Source organism: Notamacropus eugenii, chromosome 7 (genome assembly GCF_028372415.1).
Source record: "Notamacropus eugenii isolate mMacEug1 chromosome 7, mMacEug1.pri_v2, whole genome shotgun sequence".
Classification (NCBI taxonomy): Eukaryota; Metazoa; Chordata; class Mammalia; order Diprotodontia; family Macropodidae; genus Notamacropus; species Notamacropus eugenii.
In genome coordinates, this window is record NC_092878.1 from 122,922,779 (window position 1) to 122,936,110 (window position 13,332).

Consider the following 13,332-nt stretch of genomic DNA (forward strand, 5'->3'; position numbering starts at 1 on the left):
CACTTTCCTTCCTCACTTTTCTCCTCCAGCTTCTACAATCTGTGGGTGCCTAGTATGGTACATCTATGGAAATCAGCAGGGGTAGGAAACCCTATTTGGAGGGCATACATAAAGGAAGAACAGTGGGAAAGCAAATGCTGTTGGTGTTCACCTTTGTACAGTGGCTCTGACAGTTTCCGATCTAAATGTAAAGGTGGGCTTTCATTCCCACCCTAATCGTCAATCAATCAATCAACAGAATACATTTAGTATTAAGGAATTTTCCCATAACTATCACAATGTGAGAACAAGTCCTTAAAGGACTTTTGGCCATTGGGTGAGAGGCAGATGATGCCACAAAGGGAGGATCTTGTGATTGGTTGAGAAATTCAAGTCTTGAGCTCTGTATTAAAAAAAAAAAAAAAAGAACATTTAGTTCTTCCGTGAGCATTGAAAAAGAGGTGGTAAAGGACTTTAGTGGTAAAAGACTCAGGTTTAGATGAAGCCTCTCTTGGATGGTGGGGTTGGGGCAGGGAAGAAGGAAGTTAGGATTGAGTTCTTCCTATACTACTCATTAATATTTTGTTGAAGAGTGAAGCAGTAGGAGAGACAGCATCCAGCAGGGGACAGAGAGACACCACCCAAAGGCATCTTCTTGAGAAAAGGAGAGACTATATATCTCTCTCTCACATTTTGTCTTGAAGGTGATAAGTCTTAGGGCTTAGCTAAAGGGAGAACGGCAGTTGCCTTGTCTCCCACCTAGCCATGGAGACTCTCAAGCACATAGCCACATTGTGTTTATTATTTCCTGATATAGGCAACCTCACAATATCCAGAGACATAATTAACCAGGTTATGATCTTGGGAATTACAAAAGGTTGGAAGTTCTAGAGGTCTATCAACCTTGGTAACAGTATCCAAGGGAGCCACAGTAGCTGATGGCATCATCTGAATCCAGAGCTGAGAGATATATTGGATGCAAATTTGAGACACCAAAGAAAAGCAGATTCAGGGAGCATGAGCAATTGGGATGGAGAAAATGGGCATCTACGAGCTCTGACAAGGGCACTGACCCTCAGAACCCAGAAGACAGCTGTAGTTAAGGGGAACTTCATGCAGACTTTACAAATGTGGAAAAGAACTTCCACTAACTGAGAGCTGGGAGGTAAGTCTGCCACTCACTACCACTATTTAGTTTGAACCCACTCTCCCTAGGGACTTGTCTGTGCTGTTTGGGGAAATATTTTTTTTGGTAACTACTGTTCTCACTACTGCTTCTTAGTAGGATACCTTTCATAAAAGTTTTAAGTCTAACTGATTGTCAATGAGATGCGTACCAGTGGAAATTGCTGGTACTAGAAGCCCCAGTCCTTCAGAACCCTGAATGGAGAAGTGACATCCACTATCTGACACAGAGGGCTTCATCTGGAATGATTTGGGGTTCCTTTGGATTTGCAAAAACTCATAGGACAGAAGATTCTCCATCTAGGATTCTTGTTCTTGGATACTTTAATTTGCAAGGGACTACTAGAGAAAAATAAGCATTTTTTTTCTTTTCTTTTGAACTATTTGTCTGTTTTATAATAGTATGTTTCCTTACAAGTCAGCCCAGTTCCCTTGAGATAACTTTTGCTTGTCTGACTGCTTATGTACCAATATCCATTTCATTAGTCTGCCTTTATGATTGTGGAAGTTAATGCGAATATTGTGGATTGTGAATCCTTAAGATGATGGTGCCTAATAGTTTGCTTGGGTAAATAAATATCTATGATAGATAAAAGTTATTTTTTTCTTTTTCTTTTAAGTAAACCTATACTGCATTTCCTATTTGCGATATGAATCCTGATAACTTGTTTGAAATCCATATGGAATGCTGGTCCATAAGATAAAGTTTGCTGACTGTCCTACATACACTGAAGAATTAAATCCAACTGCATAACACCCTTTGAAATACCCAATAGCTTTTTGGGCCTTTTTAAAATGTGTATTCCTCTTAACTTGAGAAGTGAATTATAAACTCCATTTGAATTGCCCTAGTGCATTGGCAGGGATCCTTTGGGAGAGTGGAGGTATCTTACAGTACAGGGACTCAGAGGAAATTTAAGTCTGGACCTGTAGTAGCATAACCTTATGAAATGGATGACTGGAGACATTTGGAATGCTCTACATGTGAATGGATCTAAGATCTTCATTTGGATTGCCCTACAGTAAAGCGAATTATGGGAGAGTCCAGTCAAACCTAAATGTATTCCGTGTGATGGAATTAGGATCTGGGAGCTCAGAGGAATTAGTTTCCCTTTGATAAGAGAAGTCTCATTTCCTTTACTTTTTCTTGTCTTTTATCACTTTTAGTTTGCGGAAGGCATTTGAAAACAAGATGGGGGTGATCTATGAGAATTTTACAAAATGACATATCTTGTTAAATTTTATAACTTTACCTTTGGAAGTTTGGAAGAATGTTAATTTCCAGATTATTTATGAACTGTTTCCCTCAGAGTTTTTCTGAGGCCTTGCAAAAGTACAAGGTACAGAAAAGAACAACTCTTGAACCCTCTCCCTAAATCATAAGAGACCTACAAATTGCTGTGGGAAACTACTTCCCAGTATTTCTAGATGCCTTTGACTTCAGGTGAAAGGTTGTCCCTTCAAGCTAAAAACTTCATGAGGAAGGTAGGGATGGTGAAAGGAGTGTTTTCATTTTTTTTCCCCTACTGTCAGAGATAGAATGGACAACAGGGAGGCTAGAAGAGTAGTGTAGATTTTTGAAAAATTAGGCCACCCTAGGAAAACCTATGTGGTTGTGACCTCACATCCATTTGTTGGTGTATGGTAGAGCTACCCTGAAGGGACAGAGGTGTGGAAGGCCAGCTGCCTCTGACATATGGTGGCCACATGACTATGGATCAATCACTTAACTTCTCAGTGTCTCAGGCAACGGTACAGAGGAGTTGCTGATTTGCAATGGTGGATGCCGCTTTCATACAGGAAGTTTCCCAGGCCACATTAATACAACAACTACATGACAGAACTATGGGAACCAATTCTAAAAGGTAAAAATAATTTAAAAAAGAAACTTGCCTAGGAAGAAGAATCCTAGAATCAGAGCTAAGAGGAACTTTCAAGATCATATCCTGGGGTGGGAAGCCTGCTGCCTCAAGGCCACATCTGGCTCTCTAGGTCCTCAAGTGCAGCCCTTTGACTGAATCCAAACTTCACAGAACAAATCCCCTTAATAAAAGGTTTTGTTCTGCAAAACTTGGACTCAGTCAAAAGACCATACCCAAGGACCTAGAAGGCCACATCTGGCCTTAAGGCCTCAGATTCCCTACCCCTGACAGTCCCAGGGGTTCTCTTAACCTGAAATCTATAGACCCCTCCCCTTAACAAGGACTCCTGGGATAAATTTCAAGGGTTCCATGAACTTGAATGAGGAAAAAATTACTTCTCTATTTTCACGAAGCTCTACCTGAAACTTAATATTTCCTTCATTATTTAAACATATTATTCTGAGAAGGGGTCCATAGGCTTCACTAGACTGCAGAGAAAGGGGTGGATGGGTTATGAATCAAAGTGAAGAAGCCCTGATCTAGTCCAGCCCTGAGGATATTGAGGCCCAGAGAGGGTAGGACATTGTTCAAGGCTGCAGGGCTAGTAAGTGATGGAGCTGAGATTTAGAACCCAGGTCTTCTGACTCCAAGTCCCATATTCATTCTATTTGTCTACTCTGCCTCCTCCAGACCTCTCTGATTATATCCACAAAAAGGGGCCACAGGCTATGGAGAAGAGTTGTAGTGATGACATCATAATACCAAACCAATCAGGTGACATACAGCTCTTTGCTTTGAGAAGGGGCTGGGTTTCTGGGTCACAGACCTCATGGAGTGAGTGGGACATATGTCAACAGGATTTAGTAGCTGTTGTTTTCAGGCTTGGGAAAAATGCATTTGAATTTGAATATTTGAGGGTTAGCAGAAAACGAAAAGGCTGCTGGGTGGCGCAGTAAGTAAAGTACAGGTCTGGAGTCAGGAAAACTCATCTTCCTGAGTTCAAATCTGGCTTTAGACACTTACCAGCTGTGTGACCCTGGGCAAATCACTTAACCCTGTTTGTCTCACTTTCAGTTTCCTTATCTGTAAAGTGAGCTGGAGAAGGAAATGGCAAACCACTTCATTATCTCTGCTGAGAAAGTCCCACATTGGGGTCATAGAGTCAGACATGACTGAACAAAGAAAGCCAATGATATGTTTGCTTTTATGTGTGAAGTTTGATTTTTGTAACTCTTATTCTCTGTTTAGATAACTTGTTTTAGGGTGTTCTAATAAAAAAATTTCCTTCTGTCATTGTCTTGGCTTATAGGGCATATCACATTACCAGTATCATATATATAATACACACACACAAATATACACACACACACAAATATATACACACACACACACATATATATACATATATGTGTGTGTGTGTGTGTGTGTGTGTGTGTATATACAAAGATGACATTATAGATCTGTCCTCTGCATGTTAAGATAGAGATAGGACCAGCCTTGTGGTTTCATTAGCAAATGAAATTCCTATGCAAGGAAACTCCCTCTACCAATGTAGGTTAAGAACTTCTCTATAATTTATAAACTCAGAGAGATGCCTAGGGCAGTTAGAGGTTAAATAAGACTTTCCCAAGGTCACACAGCTAGGATGGGTCATTGGAAGGGACCTTAGAGGTTACCTAATTCAGCTTTCTCATTTTATAAGGCCAAGGGAGGTTGAGTGACTTGCCCAAGGTCACATAGATATTAAATGTTAGAAGGTTATGTTGTCTTTTGTATTATTAGTGTGTACATGATTGAGCTGTCTCTGCCTTAGAGGTGATGAACTACAAATCCATCCACACCCTTTTTTAGCCTGAGCTCTTTTGTGATCAATGGAATGGAATTCTGACTAGCCAGGATTGGGATGCTGTGTATAGAACAAGATGAAGTTCACTGATTTATACTTGGATGAAAATTATCACCTTGGCTTTGTTACCTCTCTAATGAATTAGTGTGACATCCTCATCCTCTCTTACCAGCAACCCCCCCCCCCCCCCCAAAATATATCAGGCCATTGGGTTTGATTACCTGTGATTACCTTTGGGATGGGTTACTCCAGTGTAACTAGGTAAAAAAATCAACCAACAATTATTTAAGTGTTTCCCATGTGCCAAGCACTGTGTAAGCACTGAAGATACAAAGAAAGACAAAGACATGGTCCTTTTTCTCTAGGAACTCACATGCTAGTGAGGGAGAAGAACCAGTCAGATCTACCTCATAAAAGAAGGGACTGATAGACTTAGCAAGGATTGGGGTTAGATTTAATAAATCCCTGGTACCTGGAGAGGTACAGAACCTTCCAACTCAAGATACTATCTGTGTATGGCAACTAATAATGACTTTAAAAGATATAATTTTGCTTAGTGACTTTTTAAAGATACTTTGTCCAGTGATCTTAAGATTCTTTGTTCACGTACCTCCCCCTAGTGGAGAATACATGCTTTTACAATTTTTGCTGCCCTAAGATTTAATTCAATTCAAAACATTTCCTACACTGTGCAAGACATTGGGTATTAAAAAAAAATACATAGTGCTGTCAAAGAGATTATATTCTGTTGATGTAATATCTCCACTAAACACAAATCTTCTCCGACATACAAAATGATGGAGATACTCAATGGGGGCTAACTTGGGTTCTTGTGACTAGCCCTGGTTCATCAGTGTTGAACAAGAAAGCTTCTCTGAGTCTGGGTGGGTCTTCTTAACAGGTGTGGGTGGTGGGGTACAGACTGGGAATCTCCTTGAATCTTCCCACTTAATCCAGCTTTTCATACCCAAATCTGTTACCCTTAACCTAGCCTGGCAGTGTCTTGTCTGTAGCCTCTGGATTGTCGCCACCTGCTTCCCACCCCAGCCCTCCATTGTCTTGTAACCTTGATTGCTTCCAGCTGTTTCCCACCCTTGATCAGTGACCCCAGTACTATCAAGACTACTTAGCCACCTCTAGATCTTTCCCACAGTCTTTCCGCATATACTCCCTCTTGCTTCCATTAAGGCGCTCAGATTCAATCCAGCTCTGACTCTGTCTAGCTCAGATTCTATCTAGCTCTCCTGTCAATGCAAGGCTGCTTAAGAGTCAACCCAATATGGTGAATCTTTAATAAACTTTGTTTTACTTTGGCTGAAAAAAGGCTTGAGTCAATTTCATTCGGCAGGACCCGGTGGGTCGGTATTTCAGGGTCCTGAGCACCCCAAACCTTAACATTATGATTCCCTGACCTCATCAGGGGCAGCCCCAAATTGGTGGGCAGCCCCAGAATTGGTGGTTTCTGAAACAGTCTGATGAAATGTAGTCATGAGCGGTGCGTATCATATGCAGATGCATGTCTGACTTGTATGAATATATGATCTGGCTCAAGGTACTCAGTGCCCTTCTGATTAATCCCAACACCAACTGTATTCAAATCTGCTGCCAAGAAAGATTCCATACAAGTATTTGTACTTTAGTGGGAATTTAAGTTAATGTCTTCTCTCAGCTGTGATGACTTTTAAACTTAGTCACTAACTGTAATATCGTTTTAGTCTCTGTTAAACCAATTTCAGGAACTGCAGGATCACGTATTTACATTTCTGGGCCATCTGGTTTAACTCTTTTATCTTACAAACAGCGGAATGAAGGTGCTGAGATTTGCTCAAGGTCACAGTGTCAGAGCTAGGATTTGAACTTGGTTCTGCGACTCCAAGTTCTGTACTTTTTCCATTGTACTATATGCCACCTAGCTGGCTGCAATGTATTTGGGGCTTGGCTCATAAAATAACATCATCTTGGATGCTCCCTTATAAGGCTGGCCCTGATTGTAAGTTTAAAATAAAAACAAAAAATCAACTTTTGTGTAGTGTAGGTAGAAGTCCAGCTATTTAAAGGCAGAAGTCAGGTGTTTTTTTAAAATATTCTCTAGCTCTTCTTCCAAAGAACTTGTTGATGGAATCTCAGCCCAGAACTGCCCTCCTCTCCCTCCAAATAAAGGCAGATTTTGGAAAAAATGGTCTATTACTCTAGTCACATTTGAGTCTGCCCTTCTCCAAAAGGACCCTCATGTATAAAAATACTCATAGCAGCTCTTTCTGTAGGGGCCTAAAATTGGAAACTATAGGAATGCTTTTCAATAGAGGAATAAATGAAAAAAATTATGGTGTATTAAGTAAGGAATTGTGGTATATTATATAAGAAATGATAAAAGGGATGGTTTGAGGAAAAACCTGGGAAAGTTTGTAAGAACTGATGCTGAGTGAAGTGAGCAGACCAGGAGAACAATTTATATCATAACAACAACAATGAAAGATTTAAGTTGGATCAGTGCAATGACCAGCATGATTCTGGAGGCTGATGATGACCCATCCACCACTCCTGACTCTATGGAGCTCCTCATTTGTCATATCCTGAAAATAGACTTTGCAGAAGGCACTGCTCTGTCTCTGAATTCTAGGTAATTATTCTGTTTCATTATTTTTATTGTGGGTCACTATTTTGAGACATCAGTCCCAGCAGATGCACATATTTCTTCTTTGAAGCCAGCATCATGTTGGAGCTGGCTCAAGCCAGAGTCATTTGTCAAATTTTCAGTGTAATCAGCAAAAGTGATGAGGGAAAATGGTAAACATTTACCAACAGAGCCCAGCTTGATACACATTTATATGTGTTTGTGTGCCTATCTTTAATTCCAGGAAAATGTTGCCAGCTCTAAAGTCAAGTTCAAATCCTATTGTAGCCACTTACTAGTGGTGTGACCCTAGGCTAGTCTCTTCACCTCTTTCAGCCTCAGTTTCCTCATCTGCAAAATGGGGATAATAATAGCACCTCCCTCCCCAGGTTGTTGTAAGGATCAAGTAAGTAATCTATGTAAAGTTGTAAAGAACTTAGGTGAAGTGGATAGAGCACTGGACTGGGAATCAGGAAAATTCATCTCCCTGAGTTCAATTCTGGTCTCAGACACTAACTAGCTGTGTTACCCTGGGTAAGTCACTCAACCCTGTTTGCCTCAGTTTCTCATTTATAAAATGAACTGGAGAAGGAAACAGCAAACCCCTCTAGTGCTTTTCCATGTAATTAGAAAATGTCTTCACCATAGGCAGTTGGCCTCTTAGTCTGTTGTCAAATTTCTTGTTCATCTGGTAGCCTATGTGCCTACTAATGTACTCCTTTTAATATTATTTTTTCCTCAGATCGCAACCTCCTGCAGAATCCTCTGAAGTCTTTTCCCCAGTTGGGCTCCATGAGACATATAAATGCGGCCTTCTACCATATCTTTCCTTGGTAAGGATAAGAACTGATCTTGCAAAATTCCCAAGAACTTCTGTGCATGCTGTGCATGCATTAGCAACAGATTGGATTCCTGATGTTGTTAGCTTTTTATTAGCCCCCTGAAGGCATAAAACCCTAGTTTCCATTTGTAAGTTTCTCTTCCTGGAACATCTTGGGACAGTTAGTAGGGGAATGGGATAAATCTTTATTCATGATCATCTGAATTGCTTTTTCCCTCAATGTTTTTTTGTCACTGTCAAGTTGCTAAGTCTACTTTAGATGATAAGGTCATCGAGCTAAAGTGGGAAGGCACTTTGGAGGTCATCTGGTCCAATTTCTCATTTTCAAGAATGCACAAGGTCATACAGGCAGTAACTATCAGAAAGTTGACTTAAAAAAAGATAGTTCTCTTTCCCTTATCACATGCTGTCTTCAAAAAAAAAAAAAAAAAGAGTGAGAGAGAGAGAGAGATAAATCCATCCTTCAGTTGAAATGTCTATGCATGGCTACTAGAGATCTTCATCTTATATAATAGGTTTTCTTGAAAAAGTTTTGCATAACATTAAGAAAACCCAAAATTTTACTTTAAATGTACCAAGGGATCTTATTATTTAAAGGTATTCTAATAATAATCTCCTGATTTACTTATTTCATAAATTTGGATTTTTATATATCAGGTTTTCTTCAACTAAGGCACACTGACACAACAGTCAGCAGTATTATGGTCTTGTAAGTGGGTAGATTAAGTCCAGGTGCTTGTGGATACATAAAAGACATATTTAATTTAGCTTTGCAAATAGTTTTCAAAAATTACAAAGCCCACAAAAATTCTACAGGTTCCAAAGATTGCATTCTTGAGTATTATTACTGTCTCATTGGATCTATTTCTCTGTATACATTCTACTGATACCTTGTCACAAGATCTGAGTGCAGTATAAGTTCAGTTTCTATCAACTAAATTGGTCTATATCATACTAGTTTTATATGTGGAATTAAAATTTTACTACTCTATATCTATCTGATTCCCCTAATACTGACTAAACTATCTCCTCATTCTCATTCATCTCCTACACTGGAATGTGCCCAAGCTGGCTGCAAGAATTCACTAATTCAACCAGGATTTTAGAGATTCCTCTGAGGTACTGTGATAATCAGGCCTAGAAGCCTAGGAGACCAGAGTACAGTCCTACCTCTGGCTATGTGACCAGGGGCAAGTCACTTAACTTCTCCATGTTCTAGGTGACTCTCTAAGAGTAAAATTCTATAAATTGCAGAGAAGCCTCCAACGTGTATGGAGATAAAAACTTTCTCACCTGGGAATTCCTTAGAGTAATGAAATTATAGGTACAACTTCTATCCTATGTGTTTAGCACTTAATAAGACACACTTTCATCTTCAGTGGAGAGGCAATGGGAACTCTTCAGGACCTTCTGCCTAATTTTTTTTTCCTGTAGCATCATCTACCACTTGTTTTCCATATTTGGAATGTCTTCCCTCTTTCACCTATTGAATTCCTGTCCTATTCATTGAAGCCCAACTCAAATGCTTTCTCTTTCAAAAAGTTTTCTTAGATTCTCTCTCCACTTCATATGTACTTTATCTTGTACCTTTCAAAGGCAAGGATCATGGCTTATATGTTATAGTTATCTAGGTTAGTGTCTTTTCTTACACAGACTGCAAACTTACATAGACAGGAATCATATCTTATCTAACCTTTTTGATTCCCTCCAGTGTCTTGTACAGTGTTCTATATACAGGAGACACTTATGAAATCTTTACTGATTAATTCATGTATGGAACATCAATTCATGTAGGGAGAGAAGTGTTATGGTAGATTATAAGATCAAGATGAGCCATCAGTGTTAGAAGCTTTGCTTAAGTAAAGGGAGGGCTAGATTTGGAATTGGAGAACCTGAGTTCAAATCTTGGCTCAGTCACATGCTACACATTAAACACAACCTCACTGATCCTTATTATCTAAGTAACTGGAGGACATTGGAGGTCATCTGAGATCCTACTGAAATGACTGGGCATCATTCACTCTGTGTAGGAACCACTCCAGTCTGACTTTCATATTCCAACTTGCCCTTAACTTGGATATCTTGGATACAGCCCCATTACAAAGAGACAGTCAAACTCTCTCGAAGTCCTAGTGTTGAGATTTAGGGGTGCAGGCACCTCGAAATAGCAGATTCTGCCCAAATGAATTTGACCCAAGCTTTCTTTCAGCCAAAGAAAAACAAGGCTTATTAAAGATCTGCCATGTTGGCCAGACTCTTAAGGAATATGAATACTTGTATTGCTAATGTAATGAGGCCAGACCGAATCTGAGCCATTTCAACAAACAGGGAAAACAGCAACAGAGACAAGTTTGATTCATAACTGGGCTTTAGGACTGGAACATGGGTCTTGCAGGTGCTTGTCTAAGCTCAGGGACCACCTGGGGCTGATGGGAAACAATTCTGGGATTTTGCTCTGACTGAGTTCACCAGAGTGTAAGCACAAAGGAGTGTTGTCATGTCAGGGCACAGCTTGCTTGCTGGACTTTAACTCTGGAAAACGGGGTGTCTCCTAATAGTACAAAGAGAGGGGTGGTCTTGGCATAGGGATCCTGACATACCTAATTGCTTCTAGTTGCTGCCATTCAAAACCACCACAATAGCACAGATTTCCAACCCAACTGCTATATCTTTAATCTTCACTGCAAATTCTTCATATCACTAACCTGTTATATTATGTTCCTATGCCATGTTCTTAAATATCTATTGACTTAAATGAGGTTGTCCTGAAATTCAGTGACTCACCTTTCACTTTATAGGTAACCAGCTACTCAACAAATTTCCCCTATGAAATTAATAGCCCTTTTAAAATCATACCTCAGTCTCTAAATGTTACTTTGATTTTCTATTTTTAGTTATACTATGTATTGATAAGATTATATGTAAATGACCCAAGACTATAAGGTCCTGCAGTTCTAAAGACCCCAATGTGGTCCTTCAACCCATTTGGTGTCCTTGAATTTAAATACTTATATTTCCCTGTTTTTTTTTTTTAAAATAAATGAATAAGAGTTCTTTATGTAAGCCCTCACAGGATGTTATTCCACATCGTTCACAAGGTGATTTGAGTCTATATGTTAATTTTTCTATCTAAATTTTCTATTTTTCTATCTATCTAAAATTGCTCAAATTCCATTTGAAAGTTGTTTTTAATAATTTAAAATTTTAAAAATATATTCTAAAATTCTCTTCCTACTATTTTCAGGTATCAAAATGTTAATGTATAGGCGCCATATCTTACAGTCTTTAACAATTGATATAGCTCTTTTTTTTTTTTTTAGGTAAAATGTTTTCCGTCCCTTTCAGTACTACTGAGCTCCATATAAATGGCACAATGTCTTAAAAGGACAGTACATTTTATACTATGAATTTGATTGAAACCATATTTTACTTGCCTGAAATGCTCTCTGTCTTCATCACTTTTATAAAACTTTTAGATGTACTAGGAAAGACTTCTTTCAGTCCTTAATTTAATAATAAGAAAAGAAATAAGTATAGAAAAGAGATGTAAAAGGAAATTTGTTGTTATTCAGATGTATGGGACTATTTGTGACCCTCTTTGGGGTTTTCTTCGCAGAGATATTGGAGAGTTTTGCCATTTGGAAACTGAGGCAAACAGGGTTAAGTGACTTGCTCAGGGTCACACAGTTGATAAGTGTTCTGGGACCAATTTTGAATTCAGGAAAAGTCTTCCTGACTCCAGTTCCAGCACTCTTGTGTTGTGATTGTCCTTCATTTTCAAACAGGACCATTTAACCAGGGAAATAATGACATGACTTGCAGATGACTTTGATTTGAGTGAGGGATGACTAAGCAAGGTCACCAGCCTCACTTTCTCCTCCAGGGGCATCTGGCTCTAGTGCTTAGATATTCATCAGGACAACTGGAGATGACTGTAGATGCTTTGAGAGACTCAGGCCTGAATTTAAAATCAGGTTCTCACTTTGAGTGAGGTAAGGCCCATTCAGTGAATGGGCCTCTTTGAGAAGTGAGTCAAGGGATGACCTTTTTTAATTAAAAAAACCCATTAAACCCCAAAAACTCAGGGTTGCTGGTCAGAAGAGATACCGTTACTATTGACATTTACTTTGAGTCTAGAGGGCCCAAAATATAACCATTAAGTGGCCTCCTCTTCTTATAAATGGGTCACCTAGCTGCCCCTAGGGAAAAATACAGCTAGTCTTTTATTCTCCTGCTCTCTCTACCAACAGCAACCAGAACTCTTATTCCTCTTGCTTCTACTTCAGGTTTTCCATACCTTCCTTTTCCATAGTTGGGGAGGCTTCCAATGCCTTAGACCCATCCCTGCCCTAACTTCACTTGCTATTTCTGAATGGACTTTATGAAGCACAAGAAATGAAGGAGGAGAGAAAACTTACGATGTCTTACTTACTTGCTGTCGCTCTCCACAAACACTCTTAGCCACATTCTTTACTGGCCCCTAGGATCTCACCTTTGCTTACTCTGGTAATTCATCCCACAGAGCTCCCATCAGTAAATTACATCTGGATGAGTTTGCTCCAGTACTACTGCAGTTGACAATGAGTTCAGTGAATGAACTCTAGTTTACAGAAACATTGTCCTAGATTAGGTTTTATTGTACAGAACTTTGAGGAAATTATGGTTTAAATGAATTTTAAATAAGCCTGTCCTGGTAATATTGTTTCTGTGGGAAAATGTTGAGTTCAGGTAAGTTGGGTACTGCCTATACTGTTGAGAAGGGCAATTTTAGAAATAATATGGAGAATGTAATCCCTGGTTGGTATGTTCCAAAGCCTAGAAAAATAAACATGCTATAAAATTATAAGGGGGGAACTAGAAGCAAGAAAGTAAGCTTAGGCTTTAATGACAAAAATCAAATAGAGTTAAATTGGTGTACTTGATTAAGTGACCCCTCCAGTTAAGGTAATCTATTCAACAGTGAGTGAGATGAGGAGATTGTGAAGACTTTTCATAATAAAAATAT

At 39.2% G+C, this 13,332-nt stretch overlaps 1 protein-coding gene across 2 annotated transcripts in view; it reads left to right on the forward strand.

Annotated features, from left to right (window-relative positions):
• Positions 1 to 950: 950 nt before the first annotated feature.
• Positions 951 to 13,332, forward strand: part of PAPSS1 (3'-phosphoadenosine 5'-phosphosulfate synthase 1) — a 127,062-nt gene continuing 114,680 nt past the window's right edge. The window contains exons 1-2 of one of the 2 annotated variants that reach the window (XM_072622536.1): positions 951 to 1,144; positions 8,229 to 8,319. Coding sequence is in view for 1 of the 2 variants with exons in the window: in XM_072622534.1 (XP_072478635.1) it covers positions 2,941 to 3,029; positions 8,229 to 8,319 (180 nt within the window). In the remaining variant the exon portion in view is untranslated. Of the gene's footprint in view, positions 1,145 to 2,076; positions 3,030 to 8,228; positions 8,320 to 13,332 lie in introns of those variants that run through there. The other variant, XM_072622534.1, reaches the window with a different exon arrangement.